This window comes from Gadus chalcogrammus, chromosome 8 (assembly GCF_026213295.1).
Source record: "Gadus chalcogrammus isolate NIFS_2021 chromosome 8, NIFS_Gcha_1.0, whole genome shotgun sequence".
Lineage (NCBI taxonomy): Eukaryota > Metazoa > Chordata > Actinopteri > Gadiformes > Gadidae > Gadus > Gadus chalcogrammus.
In genome coordinates, this window is record NC_079419.1 from 23,385,898 (window position 1) to 23,411,742 (window position 25,845).

General features: G+C 43.3%; 1 protein-coding gene across 3 annotated transcripts in view; it reads left to right on the top strand.

The window, feature by feature from the left end:
- The first annotated feature begins 4,165 nt into the window (after positions 1-4,165).
- LOC130388204 (WW domain-containing adapter protein with coiled-coil-like) overlaps positions 4,166-25,845 on the top strand; it is a 28,502-nt gene continuing 6,822 nt past the window's right edge. The window contains exons 1-10 of one of the 3 annotated variants that reach the window (XM_056597581.1): positions 4,166-4,511; positions 4,963-4,996; positions 5,750-5,945; positions 6,536-6,630; positions 9,778-9,893; positions 12,078-12,172; positions 16,682-16,972; positions 19,425-19,556; positions 20,546-20,706; positions 20,821-20,915. In XM_056597581.1, the coding sequence (XP_056453556.1) occupies positions 4,471-4,511; positions 4,963-4,996; positions 5,750-5,945; positions 6,536-6,630; positions 9,778-9,893; positions 12,078-12,172; positions 16,682-16,972; positions 19,425-19,556; positions 20,546-20,706; positions 20,821-20,915 (1,256 nt within the window). In that variant the 5' untranslated portion in view covers positions 4,166-4,470. Of the gene's footprint in view, positions 4,870-4,962; positions 4,997-5,749; positions 5,946-6,535; positions 6,631-9,777; positions 9,894-12,077; positions 12,173-16,681; positions 16,973-19,424; positions 19,557-20,545; positions 20,707-20,817; positions 20,916-25,845 lie in introns of all 3 variants that reach the window. The other 2 variants (XM_056597582.1, XM_056597580.1) reach the window with 2 other exon arrangements.

A 25,845-nucleotide genomic window follows, 5' to 3' on the forward strand; every position in this document is an offset into this window, starting at 1 on the left:
AGTCCATGTCCGCTGGGTCCATTGTAGGGCCAGATCGTTCTGTTAGGGTAGCGTTAGCTGCTGGACCCAAGAGCAGAACACAGAGAGAGGACAGGAGTTGGAGTGACGGTGAAGAGGTTTATTTAGATCAGCTAGGAGTGTAGCAGGAGGTTGGTTGGAGTGGGGCGTAACGGGCTGGAGGGAGTGAAGACTGCAGGCTGGAGGTGATGATCCAAAAACTATAGGTGAGAGAAAACAAAGGTGAGGCACGAGAATTCACAAGAGAGAACACTGGAGCGATACACTGGAGCCAGGAACGAATAACTACCACGGTAACACGAAGTACGATCTGGCGATGACTGCAGGGAAACCAGGTGTATTTGTAGGGGAGTTGATGAGACGATGCAGGCCAGGTGTGAGCAGTTGAGTGGCAGGCAAGGCAGAGACAGACAGGGGGCGTGGCCAACAGAGGGGCAGAGTACACAGCACCACAACAGTGGCCATGACAGCCGGGTTACCACAAACTGTCTAAGTTTCTCTTATTACTTGTTTTTTTCGATTATTATTGTGATCTATGCCTCTACTTATTTTTTTATTTGTACTTATCTTTATTTACTTTATCTTGTATTGTTGGTGCTATGTGGCTGAGAAGCCTAAGAATTGTGCACACTGAACAATAAGATGGAATAAAAGTAACTGGTGTTTTTACACTGCCAAATATGCCAATCTTGTGCCTTTTTCCCGTCATGGTCCGCACGATTACAATGACCGTTGTAAATTACCGGCTTGAACTAGCACCCCAATTTACCCTCCCAGACCCTACACAGATTGGTGGTTTCATTTTGATGTAATTGCGATTAGACGGCTATGCGGTTCCAGGGGCGGGACTTGGGTAGAGGTTTTGCTACGTTGTCTCTACAATAGAAACGACACGATATCAACATGAGTAGTTCTAATGGTGTGTTCCTGAATCCTCGGACGCCAGCGTTCAGAGTTGCATCATTTCCGATTTCGGAGCATTTATAGCGTTCCTGTTCGTCTTTCTGATTGTGTCATGAAATTGGCTAGTCGTTAGCATTAACATTAGCCTCTATAGCAAACCAGCCCGAAAAAACAACACAACTTTAGATAGTATTGTACGCACAGCAAGACCATGCAATGTATAAATTGGTGACCGGAATATAGTAGCAATGTAATCAAGTGTGTAATAGCATTTAAAATGACCAACTTGGTACAAATGCAAAGCAAATAAATCTCTTCACGGGCGCAGACATTTTGTTGAGAGCGTCATCACTGCTCTCGGTCTATTCTCAGATTTCCGAAAGATGAAGACAAAAAGGGGGCTTGCCTCAGAGAAATGCCGCAAGAAAGCTGGGATATCTTCGACTTTTGACTCGGAAGTCTCGGAAGTCCGAGGAACATAACATAACTGAGACGGTGAATTCCGCAATGTGCTGTCCATCTTGGGAGAGAAGGTGATGCAGTCGCATTAAACAAAGACAGGGAAAGGGTGCGATCTATGAGAAGGACGCAGAGGAACTTTCCTTACGTGGCTTTTGTCTAACCCTAATGTTGCATTGTCTGACAATGGAAGGACAAGGAATTGGACAGGGTCAAGAGCCAGAGAGAAGAAGAGGAGTGAGGCTGCCTGAGAATTTGTGGCCCAACAGACAGGAACGTCAGGAGGTGTAGGAAGACTGCACTGTAATTCCTACAGCAAAGCATGTACAGTTTACCCTAAGGAGATTTTCCTATGTTCACATTTCTAGCAATGACATGGTCTGTCAACAAATTACAGTACAAACAGTCAAAGCGTAAATGTGAATCTTGTCCAGTCTCTTACAATCAATCTCCCACATACACTAAGGTGTAACTTACAATTTACAATAATTGTCTTCAAAACTTTAGCCATAGTTTACATCAGAACATCCCTCCAGGGTACACTGTTATATTGACAACATGACTAAGCAATTTGACTGTCTTATCCGTACACAATGACACAAGGACTTGTCATTGACATGTTCATTGACACAGATATTTACTTTTGAGAAACAAAGTAAGGATTTTGAGAAAGAGACTGGCTTCTGCAGGAAATCCATGGTGTTTTGCCATTCGTCCGAATTATTTTGAGAAATGCACTTACTGTTTTGCAAATTTCAATTTTGATCTGAGAAATGTACAAAAGCGACTGAGAAAAACTGTAATAACAAAGGGAGTGGCACAGGGCTCGGTCTTAGGCCCAGTTTTTTTTCACATTTTTTTATTAATACCATTGTCCCCATGCTTAATTGCCAGGTTCATCTTTATGTGGATGACACTATTCTGTATTGTATTGCTGACTCTGTAAAGAGAGCCATGGAACAGCTTCAGGTTTCGTTTAATGTCCTTCAAAATATTTTACCTGGTCTTAAACTCGTGATAAATGCTCAGAAAACCAAATTTATGCTGTTATTTAGAACTAGGAGCAACTGGCATCATGACATGTGCATAACCACTCTAAAGGGGTCTACCATTGAGAGGGTCTCGGAATACAAGTATTTAGACAGAAGATAGGCTTTTTATTTAGGAACAGATGTAATTTCCCAATTTTCTTCTCTCTGCACTGGATTGCGGAGATGTGGTTTATAGACATGCATCTGCCACGTCTGCGTTCACACCAAAAGATGCATTTGCTGCCCGAACGCGTTGACGCCGAAGTTTTGCGGCGCAGCAAATCAAGTTTTGCGGCGCAGCAAAAGTTTTAGGCCCGCCGCAGTTTTGCAGCTCGGGAAGATTTGCGGCACGGCAAGTTTTGCCCGCGGTGCTTCTGAATTCATTCACAACCATGGCCGACATTACGAGCATTGCATGTTTACCTGTTGTGGAAGAGGTAGAGACGTCGGAATGCCCGTCGTTTATGGGTTCATGAGACCATTCGGAGCCTGGAAGGCTGGTGCTGCCTGGCAGCACCAAACTGGGTTTTGTTTGGGGTTGTTTTCTAGACCTTTAGCATACAGTTTAGTTTAACTGTAAACACAACTACACTACAGAATGCTGATTTGTGGGTTTTTTCGAGTTACTAAATAAATGTAACGGTAGTGAACTCTAGGTCACTCCAAGGGAGTAACACTGATTGGCTGTTACGGAATGTCACTCAGTGGCAACGCCTCAGTGGCAACGCTGTTGAACGCTGATTGGCTGTCATCACGCGTTTGCTGCCGAAAAGTTGAAATATTTCAACTCGAGCAGCATTTGACCAGCCGCAAAATACGTGAACGGGCACGGGCATGCCGCGCTGCAAATCAGATTTTGACGCGCCGCAAATCAAATTTTGCTGCCGGTTTTCTCGGCAGCAAATGCTGCGGCAGCAAAGCAGCAACGCGTCTCTGCATTCACTTTGAATGGGATCGTGCCGCGCGTCAACTTTTTGCATCTTTTGGTGTGAACGCAGGGTCAGTACTGTCCACCATTCAGCCCTTAGATTCATAACGGAGGAAGCCTATAGTACCGACCAAGTTGGATGGATTTCTCTCTCCGCAAGGTGCAATTTGCATTTGTTTTTATTTATTTATAAAGCATTATCAGGGAAACTTCCAGTCTATATCACATCATTGATTGAATGATATTCAAGCCCCTACCAGACACGGGCTGGCAGGTTGGCATCAAAGATCCCTCAAGTCTGTCCTGAGCTAGGGAAAACTGCTTTTAGTTGTTATGCCTCGTCAGCCTGGAATACCCTGAAGCATGAGCTAGGTATTAACACCTTGGTTCCAATTAACCTTTTTAAGACATCGCTCGAAGACCACCTGTCTCATTCATGTAATTGTATTATTACATTTTGTCTGTTATTATTTATATGTTTTAATTGTCTGTGTTTTCTTTTTCTGCTCTTAATATTTGTATCCTGTTATTTCAGTTAAATTCCTAAATCGATTAATCCTTTGTACTTTGTAATTCAAGTGTATTTCACTCGACATCATTGCAAATGAGGGTTCTGCCCTCATTGAAATTAGAGTTTAAATAAACAAATCAGTGTAATTGCCAGGTGTTCTGTCGCGGCTTGGCAGTGTAAAAATGTTGGATCAACACTTTTACACTGCCAAGCCGCGACAGAACCGGGGTGGCAGTGTAAAAATGTTGGATCTACACTTTTACACTGCCAAGCCGGTTCCTGACGTTGTGTGTGGATCCCGGAAGCCCGGCCAGAGGCGGGGCCTGGATGTAGTGGGGGCGGGGCCTAAAGACGGTCCTCTGCTCCGTCGTCTCCTGGTCTCCTCGTCCGCTGCTGCTCGGCCCATATCCAGCACTTCTCTACTTAAAGCCAGCTGACACACCAAGGGTGGTTAACAGAACAGGCCGCCCGCTCTGCAAATCTCTCGCACCACTGATAGGCGTTAGTTATAATATCGTAGACTAATTAGTTTGGTCAGGTTAGCAGAGAGAAGCACCAGGTCCGAGGGCAGACGGAGGCCCCAGCCCCCGTCACACGCACACACACATCACCACGGCCTTATGGTGATGCATGCGAGGAAACCAGCAAGAGTCAGCGATGGGTAAATCCACTGTCATGGTTGTTATAGTATAAAAACACAATGTCTGTCAGGGGGTTGAGGCAACTCAATATCCGCTAAGCTAGCTGCTAAGCTAACGGCTAACGCTAGCCGCTCGTTAGCCGGGTTAGCTTGTGTTAGCTCGTACCACAGCAGGGCATTTCCTGTTCACTAAACACGTCCGTTTAGACCGAGTCTGGTATCTAGGTCTGGATGGGTCACTCCATCTGGCAGTACACCGATCTCTGACAGTAGGACAGGTTTCCAACGGATCGTGGTATGACGAGTTAGTTGGCTAACAATCGTAACTGACAGGACGACTGACTAGCTAGTTAAAAGTCTGTCGCTAGCCGACCGTTGGGTAAGTTAGCATTTAGCTCAACTTGTTCATGATCGTAAGATAACATTGCTATTAAACAATGTATTAAAGGTTTGTTTTCTTTGTCTTGTACAGGTGCACCGACAGAAGGCATTCCCAACCCTACCAGGTGTGTGTCACTGGAGGTCTCAACGATCATTCATTTATATTTTATTTTATTCGTATAGCTCTTAATCACAGGGACAGTCTCAAAAGGCTTAAGAGGCCGTATAATTATGATACCTCCTGAACCTAGCCACCAAAAGGGCAAGAAAAAAATCCCTTAATTGGCAAGGAAGGAATCTTGAGGAAGGACACATAGTGGGTATCCCTCCTTCCAGGGATGATCAGGAGTGCAAAGGGGGCCATAATTGACATACATTCATACAGGCAAAACATATTAAATTGATGATGGGGTGCTTGCCGGTTAACCCTAAGTAGAGTCCAGGCATCCAGTCGCAGGCACCGCAACAAACTAGAACAGACTTGAATTACTGGAAAGGTCGACTGCTGCTAATTTAGTAACAACAAAAACAAGCTATCGTCAAAACTGTTGTCTCTGAAATGTTCTACTCCGTTTTTGATTCAGTAGATCAGGCAGTGGAACCGTTCTTTAAGTTGAACCCCTGGTTGATTTGTATATTGTGTGGTGGTTTTATTTGCATGTTATCCAGACCAGCTTTTACTTTCATTCCTAAAGTAAATACACATTGTAAAGGTTGCCATAAGACTTTTATTTACACTTATTGTAGAACGACATGGCAATCATCCTTGACATCTCTTCCACTAACACAAAAATAACGTTTCGATGTCTGTAAATATGTCAATGATTGAAACAAATGATCCCATCATATTTACGTACTGTTTTCGCCATCTTCTCCAGCCCCACAAGTCCCAACCAAAGAGCCAGTCGGGCAGTGTTCACCGTTACGACAAGGTGCGTGATGGTTCGTCAGAGCCCACTCCGCCCTACAAGATGCTGCGGCGCTCAGACGAGAGTCCCGTCAGTCGGCCCGGGGACGGCACCGTGGGGGGCCATGGCAGGGCCAAAACTACACACACACTCGGTGGAAAGAATGGTATGCCCAGAGGTTCTGTATTGTTTAAAAACAGTTCAACTCTTATCTGTAGCAGTATTCTAATATTTAAATGAATGCGCCATAGGTGAACCCTTATGTTACTAGCCTGGTACAACAACCTTGTTGAAACTGATCTTAGGGAGAAATAGGAAATTCAACATTGTTTGTTTTTGTAAACAATTTGTTTCCTAATCTCTGAGGCAAAATTGGAACGTTTGCTCAAAAATGTTGGGTTTTCAAGAGGTCTTAAACAATAAAGAAGTCGACTAAAGAACAACATGTAAATATGTCACAGGACAATCCTCTGGAGGAAAGTAGACTGCAGTTCCACTTTCGTCACAGTGAAGTGAGGAAATATTGGAGTGGACTTGGAGTGGACTCCTTTCGGCTTAGTGTCATATTGGAACCAGTTGCATAAAGATAAGAGCGGCAACTGAGATCAGTACCCAGTTGGCTCTGCTTAGAAAGCCTCCCTACCTACCAACCCATAACCCATTTGCCTGAAACAAGTCTTTGGTCATCTTCATGTTTTGTTATAAGGGTTCTTCCCCAAAGCCTAACTTTAACTTTGTCATACGCCTGCGTTTCAGGGACCAGCGGATCTCCACAAGAGAACCCTCACAACAATAATGGCGCCCAGCACAGCTCAGACTCGCAGGCCCCTCAGAGCAGACCCACAGAACGGGTAAGATTGAGCTTTCTTTACTGTGGTTCCCCTTGCCAATCAGCCGGGATACGCAGGGACACAACACTACAAAGCCGCAGAGTGGTTGTCTAGAATTTTTGCGTACCTAGTTTTAGGGATGCACCGAAATGAAAATTCTTGGCCGAAAATGAGGAAACCCAGGCCGAAAACCTAAACACCGAAATAAATTATTATTATTATTATTATTAGTACCATTTAGGGTTGCCGTGGTATTAGGTTAAAAAGGTTAAAAGTTCGCCAGTTTGTCTTTGCACTGTTTTATTTTTGATGTGTTATTTCTAATAGATAGGCTTCCTAAAAGTGTTGGAACGCACAAGACCGGTAACCATAGCAACGCCGGTAAACAAACCCCCCGAAGCCCAATCCCTACGAGAGCTCCCCGCGCTACGGCCATCTGGAGGCGCACAGAGCTTTTGGCCGTGATATTATATATACAATTATATTATACTATTATATATAGAACATTATAAGACGCTGTCAGCGAGAATTGGCGCACTGCCAGACGCTGTCACCGAGTGTGAGAGGAGAGTTGACGGAGAAGATGGCGGTTGACCTAGTTTCAAAGTTTATACCGCTTATACTCTGTAATACAACCCTAGTACCATTGCATTTATGGCTATGACTGTGTACTAACTTCATTAAAATCAAGGCATTGCAATTTTTGCAAATCGTTATACGTGGGTCTTTCTCAGAAACATTGAAAAACGTCCACACCGCAGACATATTGGCGCTTATCCAGACAAGCGTGTGCTGGCCGCGCTTTTTGTTTGCGTCATCACAAATTTCTGTTTCGGCCGTGTTGTTTCGGTGATAAAGTATTTTGGCCGAAAACCGAAAATGCGCTTTTGGGCCATTTTGGGCAGAACATTTTCAGTGGCCGAAAATTCGGGACATCCCTACCTAGTTTCATACCTTTTCTAAATGATAAGGCAGAATCAGTACAAGGAAGCCTTTTAGAAAAACGACATTGCTGATGGATGTTTTAGTGAAGCAGGTTATATGACTTGGCATTTAATGAATGCTGAAGTGGAACACATAGTATTGTATACATTTAGATCATACAGGGTCACGTGGGTTTCAGGGTGGTTCATGATCATTCTCAGAAACAATCTTTTATAAGTGTGTGCCGGGGAGGTTCTAATAATGAAAGGCCATTGCGTAGACAAACCTGCATAACAAGATGAGGAGAATGTATAGAGTTCTATTGTGCATTCATTAGGTGACAACATAAAGAGAAACTGGGCTGTTCTTAACTGAAAGTGAAAGTTTGTCAAGTCTTTATCTGATGGCAAGGGATCACGATACGGGATGAACCTTCATTCCAAATCCCTGGTGCATCTCAGCTTTTGTGATCGCTACGCTTCCATTTCGGACGTCGCGGAAGTCCAATCGATTTAAAATGATTAATCGATTGGAAAATAATTATTATATATCGGGCGTTTGTGTGTGGTGCCCTCCTTTTTAATGGCTAGAGGCTAGCTGCATCATACATATCCAATGTACTTACGGTAGAAGCTTAATGCAAACGTATACAATATTTTTCATGTCATGATATCCACACAAACGATATGCCATCTGAAAGAGACTCCAAGGAGTCAAACGGCACGAGCCTTATCATTTTGTGAGCTTATCTCAATTACTAGATGTGAAAGAATAACGACATACTTTTCCTGTTTACAAGTGATGATGATATGCAAGATGTTTTAGGGTGGTTGATTGGCAATCAGGAGCAAAGATCTTCCCTATATTATAGTAGAACAAAGTATCGGACTGATATCGATATCGGCAGATAGCCAAAGCTACGGTTTCGGAAGTGAAAAAGTGTTTTTGGGAAGTCCCTAATTAGAACCATTAGCAACACAGACATGAATTGCTGCTCTTGAAAGACTTCTCGGCCTCCTACTCTTCTTTGGTGTTACCAGACCCAATGCTTTGCTCTTCTTTTCTCTGAAGCGAGGTGTGTGTGTGTGAAGCATGAGAGGGCTGTTCTATAGCCCAAAGCACTTTTTCCACTCAGAATCCAATGGTTGTGGATGGATATATTTGATAAAGACTCCTGCTCCTAAATTACTACTAGATTAATATATGCATGACACATAGTTCCGGTAAGGTAAGGTCCGGTAGTGTAGGTGCGGTTAGGCGCTGCTCAGTTAAGTCTCGTGTTTCCGCCGCCGACAGTACACTTACGGTAGAGCAGGGTTTAAGCCGGATGGCAATAGCTGTGGCAGTTACGTAAGCATCTAGACAACCAGACACGGTGAATTAGGGGTGTGCCAAATAATCGTCATGACGATGCATCGCGATTCTAATTTTCACGATCTACTGCATCGATTGTTGACGCCAAGAATCGATTATTAATTTAAAAAAAATGAATAATTAAAAAAAAACTTTTTTTTTTTTTTTTTTTTTTTTTTTATAGTTTTATAAAGCCTATTCACTTTTTGTGGCATCAGTTTGTCCTCTTATGTTTATGAAATGATATTGCTGTTATAATGGCAGCTACTTCCAAAAGGGGAAATGTTTGAATGTTTTCATTTCATTGGTTTAAAGGACCACTGAGGCCATGTAAACGGCACTGATTATCCTTATTTTGTTATTTTAAGTTTTATAGATCCTTAGCACTTCTTGTCAGTGTATCCAGTAATAGTCGTTTCAATAAATACAGCTATGTATGAATTGAGTTGCTTTGAGTTATCAATTGAACACACTATCCAGATCATACACAGCCAGTCAGCCACTGGTAATGGCTTAATTTTTTTTTAAGTATTCAGTGAAATTTCGCAATGCATCGCAATAATTCAAGTATCGCGATGCATCGTGATAGAATCGCATCGTGGCATGTGAATCGTGATACGAATCGAATCGTGACTTCTTTGGCAATACCCACCCCTACGGTGAATATATAAACCTTCCCGTACCCGCCGGTGGAAACTTGAGTCCAGAACTAACCTCTATTTTCAATGCTGTTACAGCACTGTATAACTAAATCTGACATGATAAATTATGGATGGATTTACATGTATGTGTTATTTTCATGCTAGATAGATGAAGTGCTTTAGTGTTTCCTTTATTTGATGTAACGGGGTGGTGGTCCTGGATGTTTACCCTCTTGTATCTCTTTCCCAGCGCCAAGAGCCGGCTGACGATTGGACAGAGCACATCAGCTCCTCTGGGAAGAAGTACTACTACAACTGTAGAACGGAGGTGTCCCAGTGGGAGAAGCCCCGGGACCTGCTGGAGAGGTAAAGGACTACAGCTACTCTTCATGTTTGTTAGCCTTCTAATGATACTCTCCATGTTTTCTTTGCGTTGATTAGTTTCTCAATTAGTAATGTGTAGTGTCAAAGGAAAAGGATTGTCTAGTAGCTAGTAGGGCTGTAACGATACACAAATTCACGATTCGGTTTGTATCACGATTTTTGACCCACGGTTCGATACATCCCACGATTCTTTTAAATTTAAAAAGCATTTTATTTAAACAACGCTTAAATACCAATTATCTTAATGTAACATTTAATAACAAATAATTTGGAACACTGAACAGATTTGAACCGAAAGAATACTATTAAAGTATAGCTAAATTAATAAAGAAATGACCAAAGATTGCAGTTGGAGGATGCTTTTTGCTGGTAGGCATAATAGGGCCCCTTTAACTGTTTGGTTGGTTTATTCAAATATCCTTATTAGCGCTTCTTATTAGGCTATGTAGCTTAAATAATGACATAATCAGGCCGTATAGAATGCAACATGTTTAATAGCCTAACTTTCAATAGATGAGGAAAAACATGAACGTCGCAATAACGAGGCATAGTGTTAAGAGTAGCATATGTGTATGCGCGAGAATGGCAGTGTGCGTATGCGTGTGTGAGTGACGTCAGCGAGTGAGTGGACGAGCGAGGAGAGCGAGCGGTAGCGCGTGTGTCTAGTGAAGAAGCGAACGAGTCCGGTAGAATAAAGTACCCATCCTGTCAATAATCGGTGGCCGCTTCATTCCGACCTATAAGCAGACAAACTGCCAGTCAAATCACACAAAACAATAGAGACAGGATCACACAGGCAATTTTTTTCGCGCTTGGCCCACTCTGGATAAATGTCGTTCATATCGCATATGAGGACTTCGACGGCTGTGGAGAAATGCAATCCTCCGTAGCCACGGAGAGCTGTGATCACAGAGAGGGCATCTCGTCACATATTTACGGCATCGATAGGAGGGGCCGCTGTCAGCAGACTATTATTTAGACAAATTATTAGCAAATTTCAATCGGACAATTTGACCGAAGAGTTAGAAAGGGCATATCGCGCTTCTGCCTTCTCACACCTCGAGACTGGTTCTTGGCTTTGAGTATCGCGATTTTCGGTTTGATACGCGTATCGTTACAGCCCTAGTAGCTAGGGTGTTTGACTCACAGCCCAAAGGCACTGGGTTACATCCTAAATGTCTCCAGTCCAACTGTAGGCACACCTGGGCAAGATGCGTAACCTCTACCTGCTCCTTATGACATGTCTGAAGCCTGTAAGCATCTACCAAAAGGCTAAATCCAGCTTTATACTAGGGATGGCGAAAATGTAAAATATTCTTGACCGGCCAACGGGCCTCATTAACCGGTTAATACCGGTTAACCGATCAGATTATAATGTGCTATTTGAAATAACCGCCATTTCGAGCCGCGCCAGCCACCTGCTATTTCGTAACTCTGCTTATCTCTCTCCCGTTCCGCCTCCGACTCACACAACTACACACACACACACTCTACGAGTGAGAGGCAGTGGCTCTAACCGCGGCACGACCTGTGTTTGAATTGAAACACGAGGCATGTTTACTGCAAGTTGTCAGTGTGTAGAGAGCGGGCTCGAACGCCCACAATGGTCTGAAATGGCGCGGACCTGGTTGAGACCCTGCGCGGGATTCACCAGGGGCCAATCTGAAGTGGGCAGCGTTAGGAGCTCATTTGCAACATTGCCGCGGCTCATTTATGAAAATGACAGCTCCCAAGAGACGCTGCTTGTTTAGTTTGGAGGAGACGGAAAAATTTAGGGTGAGGGATAATTATTTTCACTTCACACAAAAAGATCTTGGAATGAGATGGCTAACTGTAGTCTTATAGCCTTTAGTCTACTGTCCATAATAATTTAGACCTCATATCCTCCGTCGCTCGCATGCGGGAATAATTAAGACCTCATCTGATCATCTTTTTTTATTTATTTTTTTAACCGACAAGCGACAATTTTGATCGATTAACGTTGATACGGTCAACCATGGGTCAAACGGTCATCGGTTAGCATCCCTACTTTATACTTATCTACTACCTGGGAAACTTGGTGGGAACCTCCTGTATGGCATACTAGTACATTTCCGCTGGCTAGAGATCAGTGGTTGGAATAAACACAGTGCTGCTCGTCATCCGACTGTTTCCATTGTATCACAGAGAACAACGGCAGAAGGACTCTTCCAAGACGACCAACAGCTTCCCAAGGGACATGGACTACAGACAAGAGGCCTTGCAGGACAAAGCCACAGCTAGTGAGTACAGGTTACATCCACTAGACTTGGTAGTGGCTTACCTACTAAGGGCGGCAGGTTGCTAGTTAGCTGATAGTTGGATGTCTGCATTCCTTTTCAAGATTTATTTCGGAGATGTATTGAATCAACTATGTATTGCGGCTTGTCCTGCACGGTATGTAGCAAATTACTTAATCGCAAACACGGAGCATTTTGCATGAGACTCTTTGGCAATAGCTTCTCAGCCATCCGCATACCTTTCACTGTTCCCTGCTTTCCTCAGGATACAAAGACAGGCACTGAGCAGTGCAAACATACATGCTTCTTTAAGTGAACCCACTGTTGCATTCAAGCAATACGATAAAGAAATGTTTTGTACTGGTCTATGAAGGAGGAGGCCTATTACGACCCACGGCAACTTTGTGATACTTTTTATGTACCGTTGTGTACGAGTGTTGTAATGAGCGATGTTGTTAATGAAATGCGCCACACGCCGCGGCCGTTATACTACAAGTGTCAGAGAATCTTAAAGAAGACATATTATATCACCAGGTGTGAGTGTGATTAGCCTTACAAGCGGTTTCAAAAATCTCTAGTGGGCGTGTCCAACTAGATCTGTGCTGGATAGATGAGCAACGTTTACTTCAGTCCACTCGGTAGTAGAGCCCGACCGATAAAGGATTTTTAAGGTTGATACCGATGCAAATATTTGGTGATTTTAAAATGTTATACTCCGATATATCGACCGATATATATTTTAAAAAGAAATTCCAGAAATGCGTAACAAAACATAAACAGATTGGTTATTTGTAGTTATTTTCGAGTCCTCACTAAAATAATAAGGTAATGCAGTTTAAAAATATTTTTTATTTGGGTTATTGTTTTATTGTGTAAGAAAAGTCAAAATCAAATTTTATTAAAGTTCTGATAAATAAAATGCAAACTTAAGATATAACCACACAGCTAGCTGGTGGACTGATCTATCCAGCAAAGGTCTAGGTCAGTGGTTCTCAACCTTTTTTGAGCAAACCCCTCCCCAATAAAAAAATAAATATCAACCCCACTCACGCTCGTGTTATATTGCTTAAGTTGTCAATGCATCGTTTTTCATTGATTTAGCGTTGCTCACTCGCCCTCTGAGTCGATTTTTGTGCAAAAAATATAAAAATATTAATGAATATTCATGACATGCAAATGTCTCCCCTCTGATTGGCTAACAGCACTGTCCATCAGCGCTGTATTACCACTGTTCCACTGCGCATAGACAGTAAAAAGTAGCTGAGACGGTAGAGGGGTTAGAAACCAATAAATTAAAATAGGTTATTTATTTCAGGTAGCCTATTTTTTCACCCAAAAAAATTAAAAACAATGAAAGTTTAAAATCACCCCCAAATATGGAATCACGTTCCCAGCGCCCCCCTAGGTTGTGCGAACGCCCCCCGGGGGGGCGGTACCGCCCCTGTTGAGAAACCATGGTCTAGGTGGACACGCCCACTAGTGATGTCATATGGGGCAGATTTTCAAAACTGCTTATAAGGCTAATAATACCTGATGGTTTAATTATGTCCCCTTTAATCCTCACTCGGACAAGTGTGATGTGTTGGACCCCCTCTCACTAATGGAGTGATGGACCCCCCCCCCCCCCTCACTAATGGAGTGATGGACCCCCCCTCACTAATGGAGTGATGGATCCCCCCTCACTAATGAAGTGATGGACCCCCCCTCCCACCCTCACTGATGGAGGGATGGACCCCACCCTTACTAATGGAGTGATGGTTCCCCCCCTCACTAATGGAGGGATGGACCCCCCCCCCCCCCTTACTAATGGAGGTATGGTACGGTATGGACTAAAATGTATATCACGGTATGATTTGAGGAATAAACGGTAACGGTATTATATCACAGTATGTTAATTTTATCTTCTAATTTCGATATAAATGCCTCCGAAGGGGTAAAATACTGAAAAGGCAGCAAAACCGCATAAAAAAAATTAAAATCTTTTCTCAAGTTACTTCCATCTCTGAAAAACACTAATGTTTAATAGTATGGATTTGTTTCTCCACTTGCTTGCGGACCTTGCCGTATAGTTTTGGCATCTCAATTTGGCTGAAGTGTGTGAGGGCATGTAACGCGTACCTGGGATCGAGTGTTTTGACCATCTCTTTAAAGCCCTTTCTATCGACATTTTGAAAGGGAACAATGTCCTTAGACAGGTAAACAGTGACAACGTTTGTCATCTCGTTCCACCACTGGCATTTTGTTGTAAGGACTGGCTTTCAAAATGCCTGCGGAAGCAATGTCTGATTGCAGAGACGGCTTCACGCTATTAGCGTCTGTCTCGTACGTTGTGGAATGACAGCTCGTGAAGGGACTATTGCGCAAGCACGCAGGAGCGCTTGCTGCGCACCTGCGTACTTGCGCAATAGCATACTGCTATCGCTGTCAATCTGTCCCTGGGAAAAGTAACGTGGTGCCGACTAATGGAGGGATGGACCCCCCCCCTCACTAATGGAGGGATGGACCCCCTCCACCCTCACTGGTGATGGACCCCCCCCCTCACTAGTGATGGACCCCCCCCTAACTAATGGAGTGATGGACACCCCCCCCCCCCCCCTCAATGGTGATGTACATCACTAGTGATGGACCCGCCTCACTGGTGGAGTGATGGACCCCCCCCCTCCTTAGTGATGGACCCCCCCTCACTAGTGATGGACCAGCCTCACTGGTGGAGTGATGGACCCCTCCTTAGTGATGGACCCCCCCTCACTAGTGTGGTAATTAACGTCACCACAAGAGGGCTGTGGTGACGTTAGTCGAGTGGCTGTCTGGCACCACTCAACTTGGAGGAATAAAGACTTATAAAGTACAATAATCTGTTTGTTTGTGTGAGAGACGCAACGCCAGGAACAGAGAGTACGGCTAGAGTTCTCAACGGGTTGAATCTTTATTATTCGTTCATTCCCTTAATTACGGTATATTTATAGGACCGATTTAAAAGGGAAATTAAGGATTAGATTCACTGGTGATTTTAGTTTGACAATATATCATACAATATTTAACACTAATTGTTTGCTGATATTGATGGTCAACTCGTTGGACCTCAAGATGAGCGCCAACGAAAAGACTCTTATAAGCGGAAGCCCTGCTTCAAGGTCTATATTATTAGATCGGATCGGATTGATAAGTTGAAGACTCATTTCCTTTTATTCAGGTTGTCTCAGACAGACGGTGACACACACGATGCCATACTACCCTTTTTGGCTTCCTAATCTCAGTAGCTCATTGAGATCAGATTTATTTTGAGTCCTGTTTACACATTGACAATGTTTCCCACATATTTCCTCAAGTGCCTCACGATATTGTTATCAGTGATCTAACGGTGTTAAATAATGTCCATCTTGTACCAGTGGGCTGAACAAGATGCTTTTCCCCTACCTGCTCCTCAATGAGGTCTGAATAAATGAGCCATTTATCTGACACCACAAAATAATTGATGTAGCAATTAGGGATGGGCACGAGTAGTAAATTCCAAACTCGAGTGATCGAAGGAATTCCTCGAGGATCAATCGAGTACTCGTTAAATCAAATCTATTTTTAGAATGCAACGCATCTGCAGCAGGAATAGGCCTGATGATGAACGGCAATATTACCAACCAAACATGTAATGCTTATTCTCCATCAAAACAGTCAGAGTTATCAGAGTATTCATTATTTATTTTTGCAAACGTTCAAAACACATTTTCCTTATATAAAAATAAAAATGCGTCTCACAATTTAAATCACGTTGAACCAAGGCCTGTAACAGTTTTTAAAAAACGAAACAAGTAGCCTAACCATTGCAAATAATTTAAAGCTGCAAGTAAAACGGCAGTAAATGGACTATGGAAATACTCAGCGTTGTGATCTTCTCTACACGCCCGGGATTACAGCTGCGTCTTGCGGCGGTGAAAATAGCCGACACCCTTTCACTTTCACCGTTGCTGCGGGTCTGCTTTCCCGAACTCACCATTGTGTTTCAGGAGCATATGTTGCCGCATAGTACTTTCTGGTAGCTCGATTTCGCTTGGCATTTTTTACATTTCACCTTATGATCTCCTATTTCTTTAAAGTATTTCAATTCTTCGCTGCGGTTTGCTTTAACCGCCATCTCTTAACTTTTTGAATTCTGGCGTGCCTGCACACGGCACGGAACGCGCCATGGAAATTGATGCATTTAATTTTCTTTGTGCCCACGTCATGCGTTAGTGGCGCAGACAGAAAATTGATACATTTGCTTCAGAAAACTTTGTGTATGTATATGCAAACTCGAGTTTGCCTGTCCACCAACCGAGTTCATTTGTAACGAGGAGTACTCGAGTAATCGATTCCTCACGCCCATCCCTAGTGGCAATATTTTCTCGCCACACCATCATTTCAACTGACTTTTGTATTTGTCTTCTCTGTGGTCTCTGTTTAAACTCTAATGTTGTTTGGCCAAGGCCGACGTGTTGAGTAACCTAGGGAGTGATCTCTATCCCCCCCCCTCCTCAGAGAGCACCTCCGGGGACCAGCCTACCGGGCCCAACAACACAGCCTCCCATTCCTCCTCCTCCGCTCCGTCAGCCTCTCAGAGCTTGAGCTCCGCCCTCCCCTCCACCCTCCCCTCCTCATCCGCCACCTCCTCCTCCTCCACCTCCTCCTCCTCCGCGTCGTCGGCGGCGGTGCAGGCCCAGTCCTCGGCGCTGCTCCAGGACCCAGCCATCCTGCACCAGCTGCTGCCAGCGCTGCAGGCCACCCTGCAGATGACCAACGGCAGTGTGGACATGGCCAAGATCAACGAGGGTGAGTGTGTCTGTGTTGGTAGGAGTGAAGGGGCCGGCTTCTTTGTTGACATTGTTTCATCCTCAAAGACCAAAACATGTTGCTGTGGTACTGGGTTAAAATGCCAAACCGTGACCTGCTTTTGGATAAATAGTCCTTGTGCAATGTCTAAATAGTAATGTTACATTGTTTCTGGAAATTGTTCTTTTGAAAATAGGTTGAGTCCAGTAGAAACCAAGGCGCAAGAGGAGCATAAGGAGGTATAGAATAAACACCTGAGGGCTCAGCTATATATGGATTTCAGTGTTTCCCCCAGTAAATGTCTCAGTCAAGGTGGTAAGCAGTCGGTGGTGTTGTTTTTCTGAAGCGCCGCGCCGAAAAATTTTGGGGGTATTTTGCTCAAAGATGCCAGTACGCATGAATGAAATAAACGACTGTTTATTTCCATATAAATAAACAACAGTAGGTACAAATGTTGTGCAAACATGCAGACACTACAAAATAAAATTAAAGAAAAGTGCAAATTAAATACAAATAATGGACAATACACTTAACTTTTGTATGCAAATTCAACTATTTACAGTTCCTTTTTTGGATCTTATTTGCGGCACAGCTGACAAGAGGCATCAGTGCATGCAATTCTGCGTGGCTGTGCAAAGAACAGTTCTAGCGCCCTGCTGTAATTGAACTTAGACACTGGTGGGCCATTGATGCTGATCTTCATGCAGGCTGTAAGACTCTTGCCCTGCAGTTTCGCAGGTCTGTCTTTATCTACACATAGAGTGAATGAAGTCAATGTTGTATATTTAATATTTTAAATTTTGAACTAAGATAGTGAGAAGATGATGGGCTTACCCTATTCATGGCAGAAAAATCTCGCTTTTTTTTTTTTCAACTTTTTTTTTTTTTTTTTTTTTTAATACATTGGTAGTCAAGGCGGGGCCCTATTCTTGTTAAGGCGGCCGCCTTAACAAGACAGTGCTGGGGGAAACCCTGGATTTAATTGTTGAACAATCACAAGTGGAATGTGCATACGGTGTTTAGATACATGTTTAGTCATTTAACGGGCCAATGTTTTCAAAGGAGTTCTTCCCACCAAACTGTCTGAAGCTCCAAACAGCACCAATTGTTCTCCTTCTTTCTTTAAATTGTCCTTTTATCAAGAATCTGGGGATGACAACTCGTTGCATTTCTCCACCTCATCCATCACCCGCACCTCGTCCTTGAGAGCCAATTGAAACTAGCGTGAAATTGTGAAGTAAGCGAGGTGCATAGGAGGGACTCGAGGTGGTCGTTATACGGGGGCTCTATATAACTAGTTATTTCATTGTATATGACCTGGTCAACGGGGGCCTCTTGAGGACCACTTATGGACTTCAAAATATTCTGGTAAAGATTTTATTTACAAATATAACAAGAGGTCATGTTTCCCCATGCAATATTGCAACTACTAACAATACAATCTAATCAAGATACACACATAAAATCTTTCTGCATGCGTGCAAAAATGGACTTGAAGTCTATTAGAACATTTTGCTGTACATGAGACGGGCTACAGGGGGTAGTTCAGTCCCCACCCTACAGGGGTTGGTTCAGTCCCCACCCTGCAGGGGGTAGTTCAGTCCCCACCCTACAGGGGGTAGTGCAGGGCCCATCCTACAGGGGTTGGTTCAGTCCCCACCCTACAGGGGGTAGTTCAGTTCCCACCCTACAGGGGGTAGTTCAGTCCCCATCCTACAGGGGTAGTGCAGGGCCCACCCTACAGGGGGTAGTTCAGTTCCCACCCTACAGGGGGTAGTTCAGTTCCCACCCTACAGGGGGTAGTGCAGGGCCCACCCTACAGGGGGTAGTGCAGGGCCTACCCTACAGGGGGTAGTGCAGGGCCCACCCTACAGGGGGTAGTGCAGGGCCCAACAGGCCTGCTCAGGACAGGCTGTTGAATCGGCCTCCGGTATTGCTGCTTGCAGCTTTATGGAGAACCGATCATCCAAACCAATTCTCACTCAATAAGGCCCTATTTTTGGCTCTTGCCAATACTCCCCCCACGTGTGGAGTCAATCGGATGAACGATTGTCGAGAAATTCGAAGGGCAGACATACTCTCATACAGAGACTCCTTCCAATTGAGTCATGGCCAATGTTTATTATCTGACACTGGAAGTTCAGAAGTGTCGATGCATCTAGTTTCCCCCGGGTTCATTGATGGAGTGCACCTTGGAAGCATCCCCCCTTCTCACCTAAGCCAATGATTACTTTATCACCAAGCCCGCTTCAGCCATCATGTGGTTTGAAGTTTACTTCTGTAGTGGTTGGGGACACTGAACTGAAACTATGTGGAAACGACAGACTTTGCTCTCCTGCCGAACTCCCCCTTCAAGTCTTATCAGCATTTGAAGCGGTTCACTGCAGCCTCTTTGCATCCCTGACTAAACGTGTGTGTGTGTGTGTGTGTGTGTGTGTGTTCATTCCTCCAGTCCTGGCGGCCGCTGTGACCCAGGCTTCCTTGCGGTCAATGCTTCACAAGCTGCTGGCCGCCGGGCCGTCGGGCTACAATGTGACCGCTCTGCTGTCCCAGGCCGCCGCCGCCGCCCAGCACTCCAGTCAAGGTAGGGCCCATCTGCTGCTGCTTCTCCTCCACCCCCGGCTGGTCCACATGCTCCTTCTGAATGCCTAGTGTAGCACCCTCCTCTAATGCTGCGCCATTGAAGGATTGTTGGCTTTGGCGGCAGTCCTTCCCTTTAGTCTGTTGTTTAGTAGGGGGAGGATAGGCTCTTGTTTAGGGTGTTTGGATCCCTTAGTAGTTAGGATAGAATACTACTACTACTTAGTTATGTAAAATCTTTGTTGTGTACGTTAATCTAGTGATTGTTAGTGCTTGGATATTGGTTCTATGAACATCCTTACTGTACAGACAGCGATAAATTGTTTCTTCCTTCTGACAAATGGACAAAAGTGTTTGCCAAATGCCCTCAATGTAAATGATCCCAGCCATGGTTCTGGGTTCCACCCCACTGTCCAGTCTACCTGTAGGCGTCCTAGACCACAACGCCAGACCCCTACCTGCTCATTAATTCAATAGAAAATACACCATTAATATGCTCTAGATGAAAATGAAGGGACTTTACAGTTTGGTATTCATACCAGTGTTATTGTCAGTATTAGAAGACATCATGAAATGCAGTATGTTGAAGTGAAGTATGTTGACTAATTAACACACCAGATCGGAGGAATGAGATTTTGTTTCTTGAAGATAAGGTTCTGCAAAAGACCAAGAACTAGGCATCTGTGTGTTTAGAATCTGGCAGGCAAAGTGGAAGCCCCGCAATACAACATGAAGCTGTAGAGGAAGTCTCGATTGGAGGTCAATTCATTGATGGTTTCTGACGTGGTTTTGCCTTCCTTTGTCAAAGCGATGAATGATTTTGATTGTGGGAAAACATGCTTACATGGAGAAGGTCAATTTAACAGCGTCTCGAAAGATCAGACGATGGAAAGGCATCAAATAATGAATGACGGCCACCAGTGTTGATCACCAATGGATCGTTACAACAATGACCTAACCCGGTTCTGCTCTCTCTACCTCCTGCCCAACCAGCCCAGCAGTCGAGTCAGTCACCAGTGTCCCTGTCGTCGGACACGCCCTCGCCGCGGCCGTACAGCTCGCCAAGGAGCACCTCCACACAGTCCAGTGCCTCTGCGGGCCAGAAGCCTATGACGGGAGGCGGCTCCGCTAGCTCCGCCCCCTCCCAGAGCAGGGTCAGTCATCTGGACTGTTTCCATTTCTATTGTGGGTCGGATATATTTAAAATGTTTAATTCTCCTGTTCGTCATCATCAAGATTCACACTGTGACCGTGACTGTGTTCAGCAGGGGAACACGTCTTCAGGTAAATCTGGAGCAGCTCTCATGTCCCAGTCCTCCGTGGAGAAACGCCCTGAGGACCCCAGAACGCTCCAACTGAGAAGGTAGTACGCACAGACACTGACCATGTGCACACGCACACACAGGCAGCGCTCTACTTGGTTTAATTTTTTTTTTTTTTTTCATATTTTTATTGGGTTTTTTCTTTTTATAGACACAACAAAAACACCCACAAGGAACAGTTGTCTCGTCATGAGTACACAATGCAAATTTTAACAATGAAAATAAGCATAGATTATACAAATATCAAACTTATAACACAAAATAAATAGTTAAAAGAAAGTAATGAGAGAGAGAGAGAGAAAAATAAATAAATAAATAATAATAAAAAAAAGAAAAAAAAAGAGGGGGGCAGGGGGATTAGTCTTGGGGCAGGGCTGATAATGAGTTAAAGTAAGATATAAAAGAATTCCATTTCTTTGTAAATTTAGTGGAGCAGCCTTTAACCGACAAGGTTATCTTTTCTAATCTAATAAAGAACATAACGTCCTTGAGCCAGACCGATATGGATGGGGGATTGGGAGACTTCCACATAAGTAAGATTCGGCGTCGTGCCAGAAGGGAAGTGAAGGCTAGCACCTCCGATTGCAAAGAGCCAACACGGAGCCGTTCTGTTGGGGTCCCAAATATAGCAATCAAGGGGTCTATCCTTATTTGAACCCCCGACAAAATCACAAAAAAGTCAGTCCAAAATGTAAGTAATCTGGGACAGTAAAAAAACATATGACTAAAGTTACATGAGGAGGCATGGCATCGGTCACATTGGTCCAAAACATTTGGATATATTTTAGACAGTCTAGTTTTGGTGAAATGGACTCTATGTAACACTTTAAACTGAATAAACCGCAGCCTGGCACAAGGAGAAGATGAGCGTATACTATGCACAGCTTTATCCCACCATTGATCTGTCAGATTTATCCCAAGTTCACTCTCCCAAGCAGTTTTGCTTTTGACAGCTGAATCATTTTCCAGAGGCATGAGTTTGTCATAAATCTTAGATATTAGTGATTTCTGTTGGGGTTTTAAGGTCAAAAGGTCTTCCCATGGCTGGTTAATAGAGAGCAAAGGAAAACATGAAAAAAGAGAAGAGGCACAATGCCTAATTTGAAAGTACATAAATAAATGGGATGTGGGTAAATTAAAATCTTTAGACAGGTCTGAGAAAGTAGCAAAAGTGCCGTCTTTATAAAAGTCTCTAAAAACTTTAATGCCTCGGTTTTGCCATAAAATGTATGAGATATTCCCGACAGATGGGGGAAATAGATGATTGTTCACTATGGGCATCAGAGTGGATGCAGAAGAAAACTTAAAATGGCGCCTAAATTGGAACCAAATCCTCAGTGTAGATAGCACAATAGGATTCTTAGTGAAACTAGAAGGGTTAATGGGCAATGCAGATGTGAGTAAAGCCGGTAGTGTAGAGGAGAAACACGACTGGGTCTCAAGCTTGCACCATAATAGATCGGGAGAATGAAGCCAATAAGTTAATTTATGTATTTGCGCTGACCAATAATATAGAAGAAAATTTGGTAAGGCAAGACCACCGTCAGATGTGAATTTTTGCAGTAGAGACTTTTTTACCCTGGGAGTCTTACCTCCCCACAAGAAGGAAGTAATAGTCTCATCCAATGACTTAAAAAACTTTTTAGGCAAAAATAAAGGAGTGCACTGAAAAAGAAAAAGAAATCTTGGCAAGACATTCATTTTTACCACATTAATCCTACCTATCAATGACAGAGGAAGAGAATTCCACCGCTTGAAATCTAGTCCAAGCTGGGTAACCAAAGGGACATAATTGGCAGAATAGAGAGAAGGCAAGGTGCGGGTCACATTAATCCCTAAATATTTAAACCCAGAGGGGCTGAGCTTAAAATAAATATCGGACTGTTGGAGTTGTAAAGCTAGGGTGTTTATAGGATAGCATTCACTTTTAAGTAGATTAACTTTATAACCTGAGAAAGACCCAAATCTCTCCAGTAGTGATAAAATTGTCGGAATAGTAGTCAGGGGGTCCGATATATACAAAAGAAGGTCGTCAGCATAGAGAGACAATTTTAAGTCAATGCCAGAATGAGGAATGCCGTGAAAGTGGGGGAGAGATCTTAAAGCAATGGAGAGGGGCTCTATGGCCAAAGCGAAAAGTAAGGGAGAGGGGACAGCCCTGTCCAGTACCACGGGATAATGTGAAATATTTAGAACGGGAATTATTTGTGTGGAAACTTCCTTGAGGGTTGGTATACAGAAGTCGAATCCAATAAATAAACCTGTTCCCCAGGCCAAACTGTTGTAGAACTTCAAAAAGATATCGCCATTCTACCCGATCAAATGCTTTCTCAGCATCGAGCGAAATAACAACTTCGGGCGTTGAGGCGGAATGACCAGAGAAAATTACATTTAAAAGTGTTCGGACATTGAAAAACAGCTGGCGCCCTTTGATGAAGCCATTCTGTTCCTCCGATATGATGATAGGAAGAATCTTTTCAAGACGAGTTGCTAAGGTTTTAGCTAAAATCTTAGCTAAAACATCAAGAAGTGACAGAGGCCTGTACGAGGCACAAGAAACAGGGTCTTTTCCTTTCTTCAAAAGAAGGGATATGGACGCTTGGGTTAAAGTGGGGGGCAATGAACCACGTTCTAGGGACTCGTTAAAAACAGAGTTGAGGAGAGGAGCCAGCTTATTAATAAATTTCTTAAAAAACTCAACTGGGAATCCATCGGGGCCGGGTGATTTATTGTTTTGCATGGCTTTGATAGAGGATTTAATTTCTTCCACATTTAAAGGTACATCAAGCTCATTAGCAGTAATGGGATCAACTTTGGGGATATCAAGATTCTGGAGGAAAGAAGTCATTTCTGTCGTGTCTGATGATGATTCTGATTCATAAAGGGAGAAATAGAAATCCCTAAAGATGTCATTTATAGAAGTGGGATCAGAGACAAGTGCGCCAGATGAATCTTTCATTTGTGGTATTAATCGGGAAGTAGTTTGACGTTTCAATTGATGAGACGGGAGCCTACTCGGCTTATCACCATGCTCATAATAAGTAGCACGAGAACGTACTAAAAGTCGCTCAGCGTCGCTTGTTGTAAGGAGGTCCAACTCTGCCTGCAGATCATATCTCTGTTTTACTAAACTCTGGGATGGGTTAATAGCATTTTGTCCATCAATATCCCCGTTTTTAATTAGGAGTTCATTTAGCCTAGCCTTACGGGTTTTATTGCGATGAGCTGAGTAAGAAATAATTTGACCACGCAAATAGGCTTTGAGCGACTCCCATAATAATGAATAAGAGACAGTCATCTTTGTTAATAGTTATAAAGTCATCAATTGAGGACAATATAAAGGTGTTGAATGCATCATCAGACAGAAGCAGAGTGTTAAATCTCCAGGGTGAGGAGAAACGGGGTTGGCCCGAAAGCTGTATGTTGAGACTAAGGGGAGCATGATCAGATATAACAATTGAATGATACTCGGAGGAGGTCACTTTGGAGAGCAGGGAACCATCAACAAAAAAATAATCAATGCGGGAATAGGATTGATGGGCTTGGGAGAAAATAGAATATGCTTTGGTTTGGGGATTATGAAATCTCCAAGCGTCTACAAACCCATTTTGGAGCATAAAATCAGAAATTGATTTAGACATGGAAGATTGGTTGAGAGTACGTGGACTAGAGCGGTCCAGTGTTGGATTCATAACACAGTTCAGGTCCCCAGCAAGAATTAAAAGATGGGTGTCTAGGAAAGGCAGGGTGGCAAATAATCTATTAGTAAAATCTGGGTTATCAAAATTTGGAGCATAAATGTTTACTAATAAAACCGGATTCTGGTATATAAGGCCTGCAACAATCATATATCTCCCATTTTTATCAGCTATGACCTTAGAAGCGGTAAAATGTACCCTTTTATTAACCAAAATAGCTACCCCTCTAGCTTTCGAATCAAAAGTTGAGTGAAAGACATCACTAACCCATGGACTCTTAAGTCTAACATGATCCCTATCACGTAAATGCGTTTCTTGTAAGAATACTATGTCGGCATTCAATCTCTTCAAATGAGAAAGTACTTTCGATCGTTTGATGGAGCTATTCAGACCTCTCACATTCCAGCTTAAAAATCTAGTAGTGGATCCATTGTCTGAGTTTGGGCAAGTTGTATTAATCATCTAAAGGTTGCATTTTATCAGGAATGGAGAAGGTAGATGAAAAGAGGAGATCCCCCAGGGCAAAAAAAAAATAATAAAAAAAATAATGATACAAAAAAATAAATAATAAGAGACATAACACCAAAAACAACCACAACGCCCCCCCCCCCCCCCCCCCCCCCCCGCACATCAATTGAACCCATCCCCAAACGATGGGAGCAGCAGTGCAGACTCCGACAGGAGCCATCTTCAAAATGAAGCTTTCGACTTATAAGCTAGAACTAACTAGAACTCTGCAGAGCATTAACTCTAAACATTGAATATTAAACATAAGGCACTTGAAATAACTATGGTGCATTGGCACAGCAGAACTGAAAATTAGATTGTACAAAAATAAAATAAATAAAAATATGCATGTTCCCACAGACTATACATCTAGGAAACGTTTATACATGCATTTACACCCACCCACCAGTTTCTGTGATGGAAAAGAATACGATAAAAATAATAAGGGTAGTGGCATGTGGTTTATATACATTTCCTTTTTAGGGAGAACATATTGGGACACAAACCTAAGTCGGCTATTGTTATCAACTTCAAACAGATACAAAAATCTAAAAAAAATAAAAATAAAATATAAACAGTACAGCTAGAAAAGTCACCAAACGTACATAAGTGGAGTTGGACAAATATCAAAGTCGTCTAACATAAACAAAAATATTAGGTGACAGCTGGAGGCTTAAAATAGTTACAGGGAAAAAGAAATCTTACAACTCACCAGAACTGGAAAAGGAGGACCGGAGCAAAGGATAGCACGATACGGGACTCTATT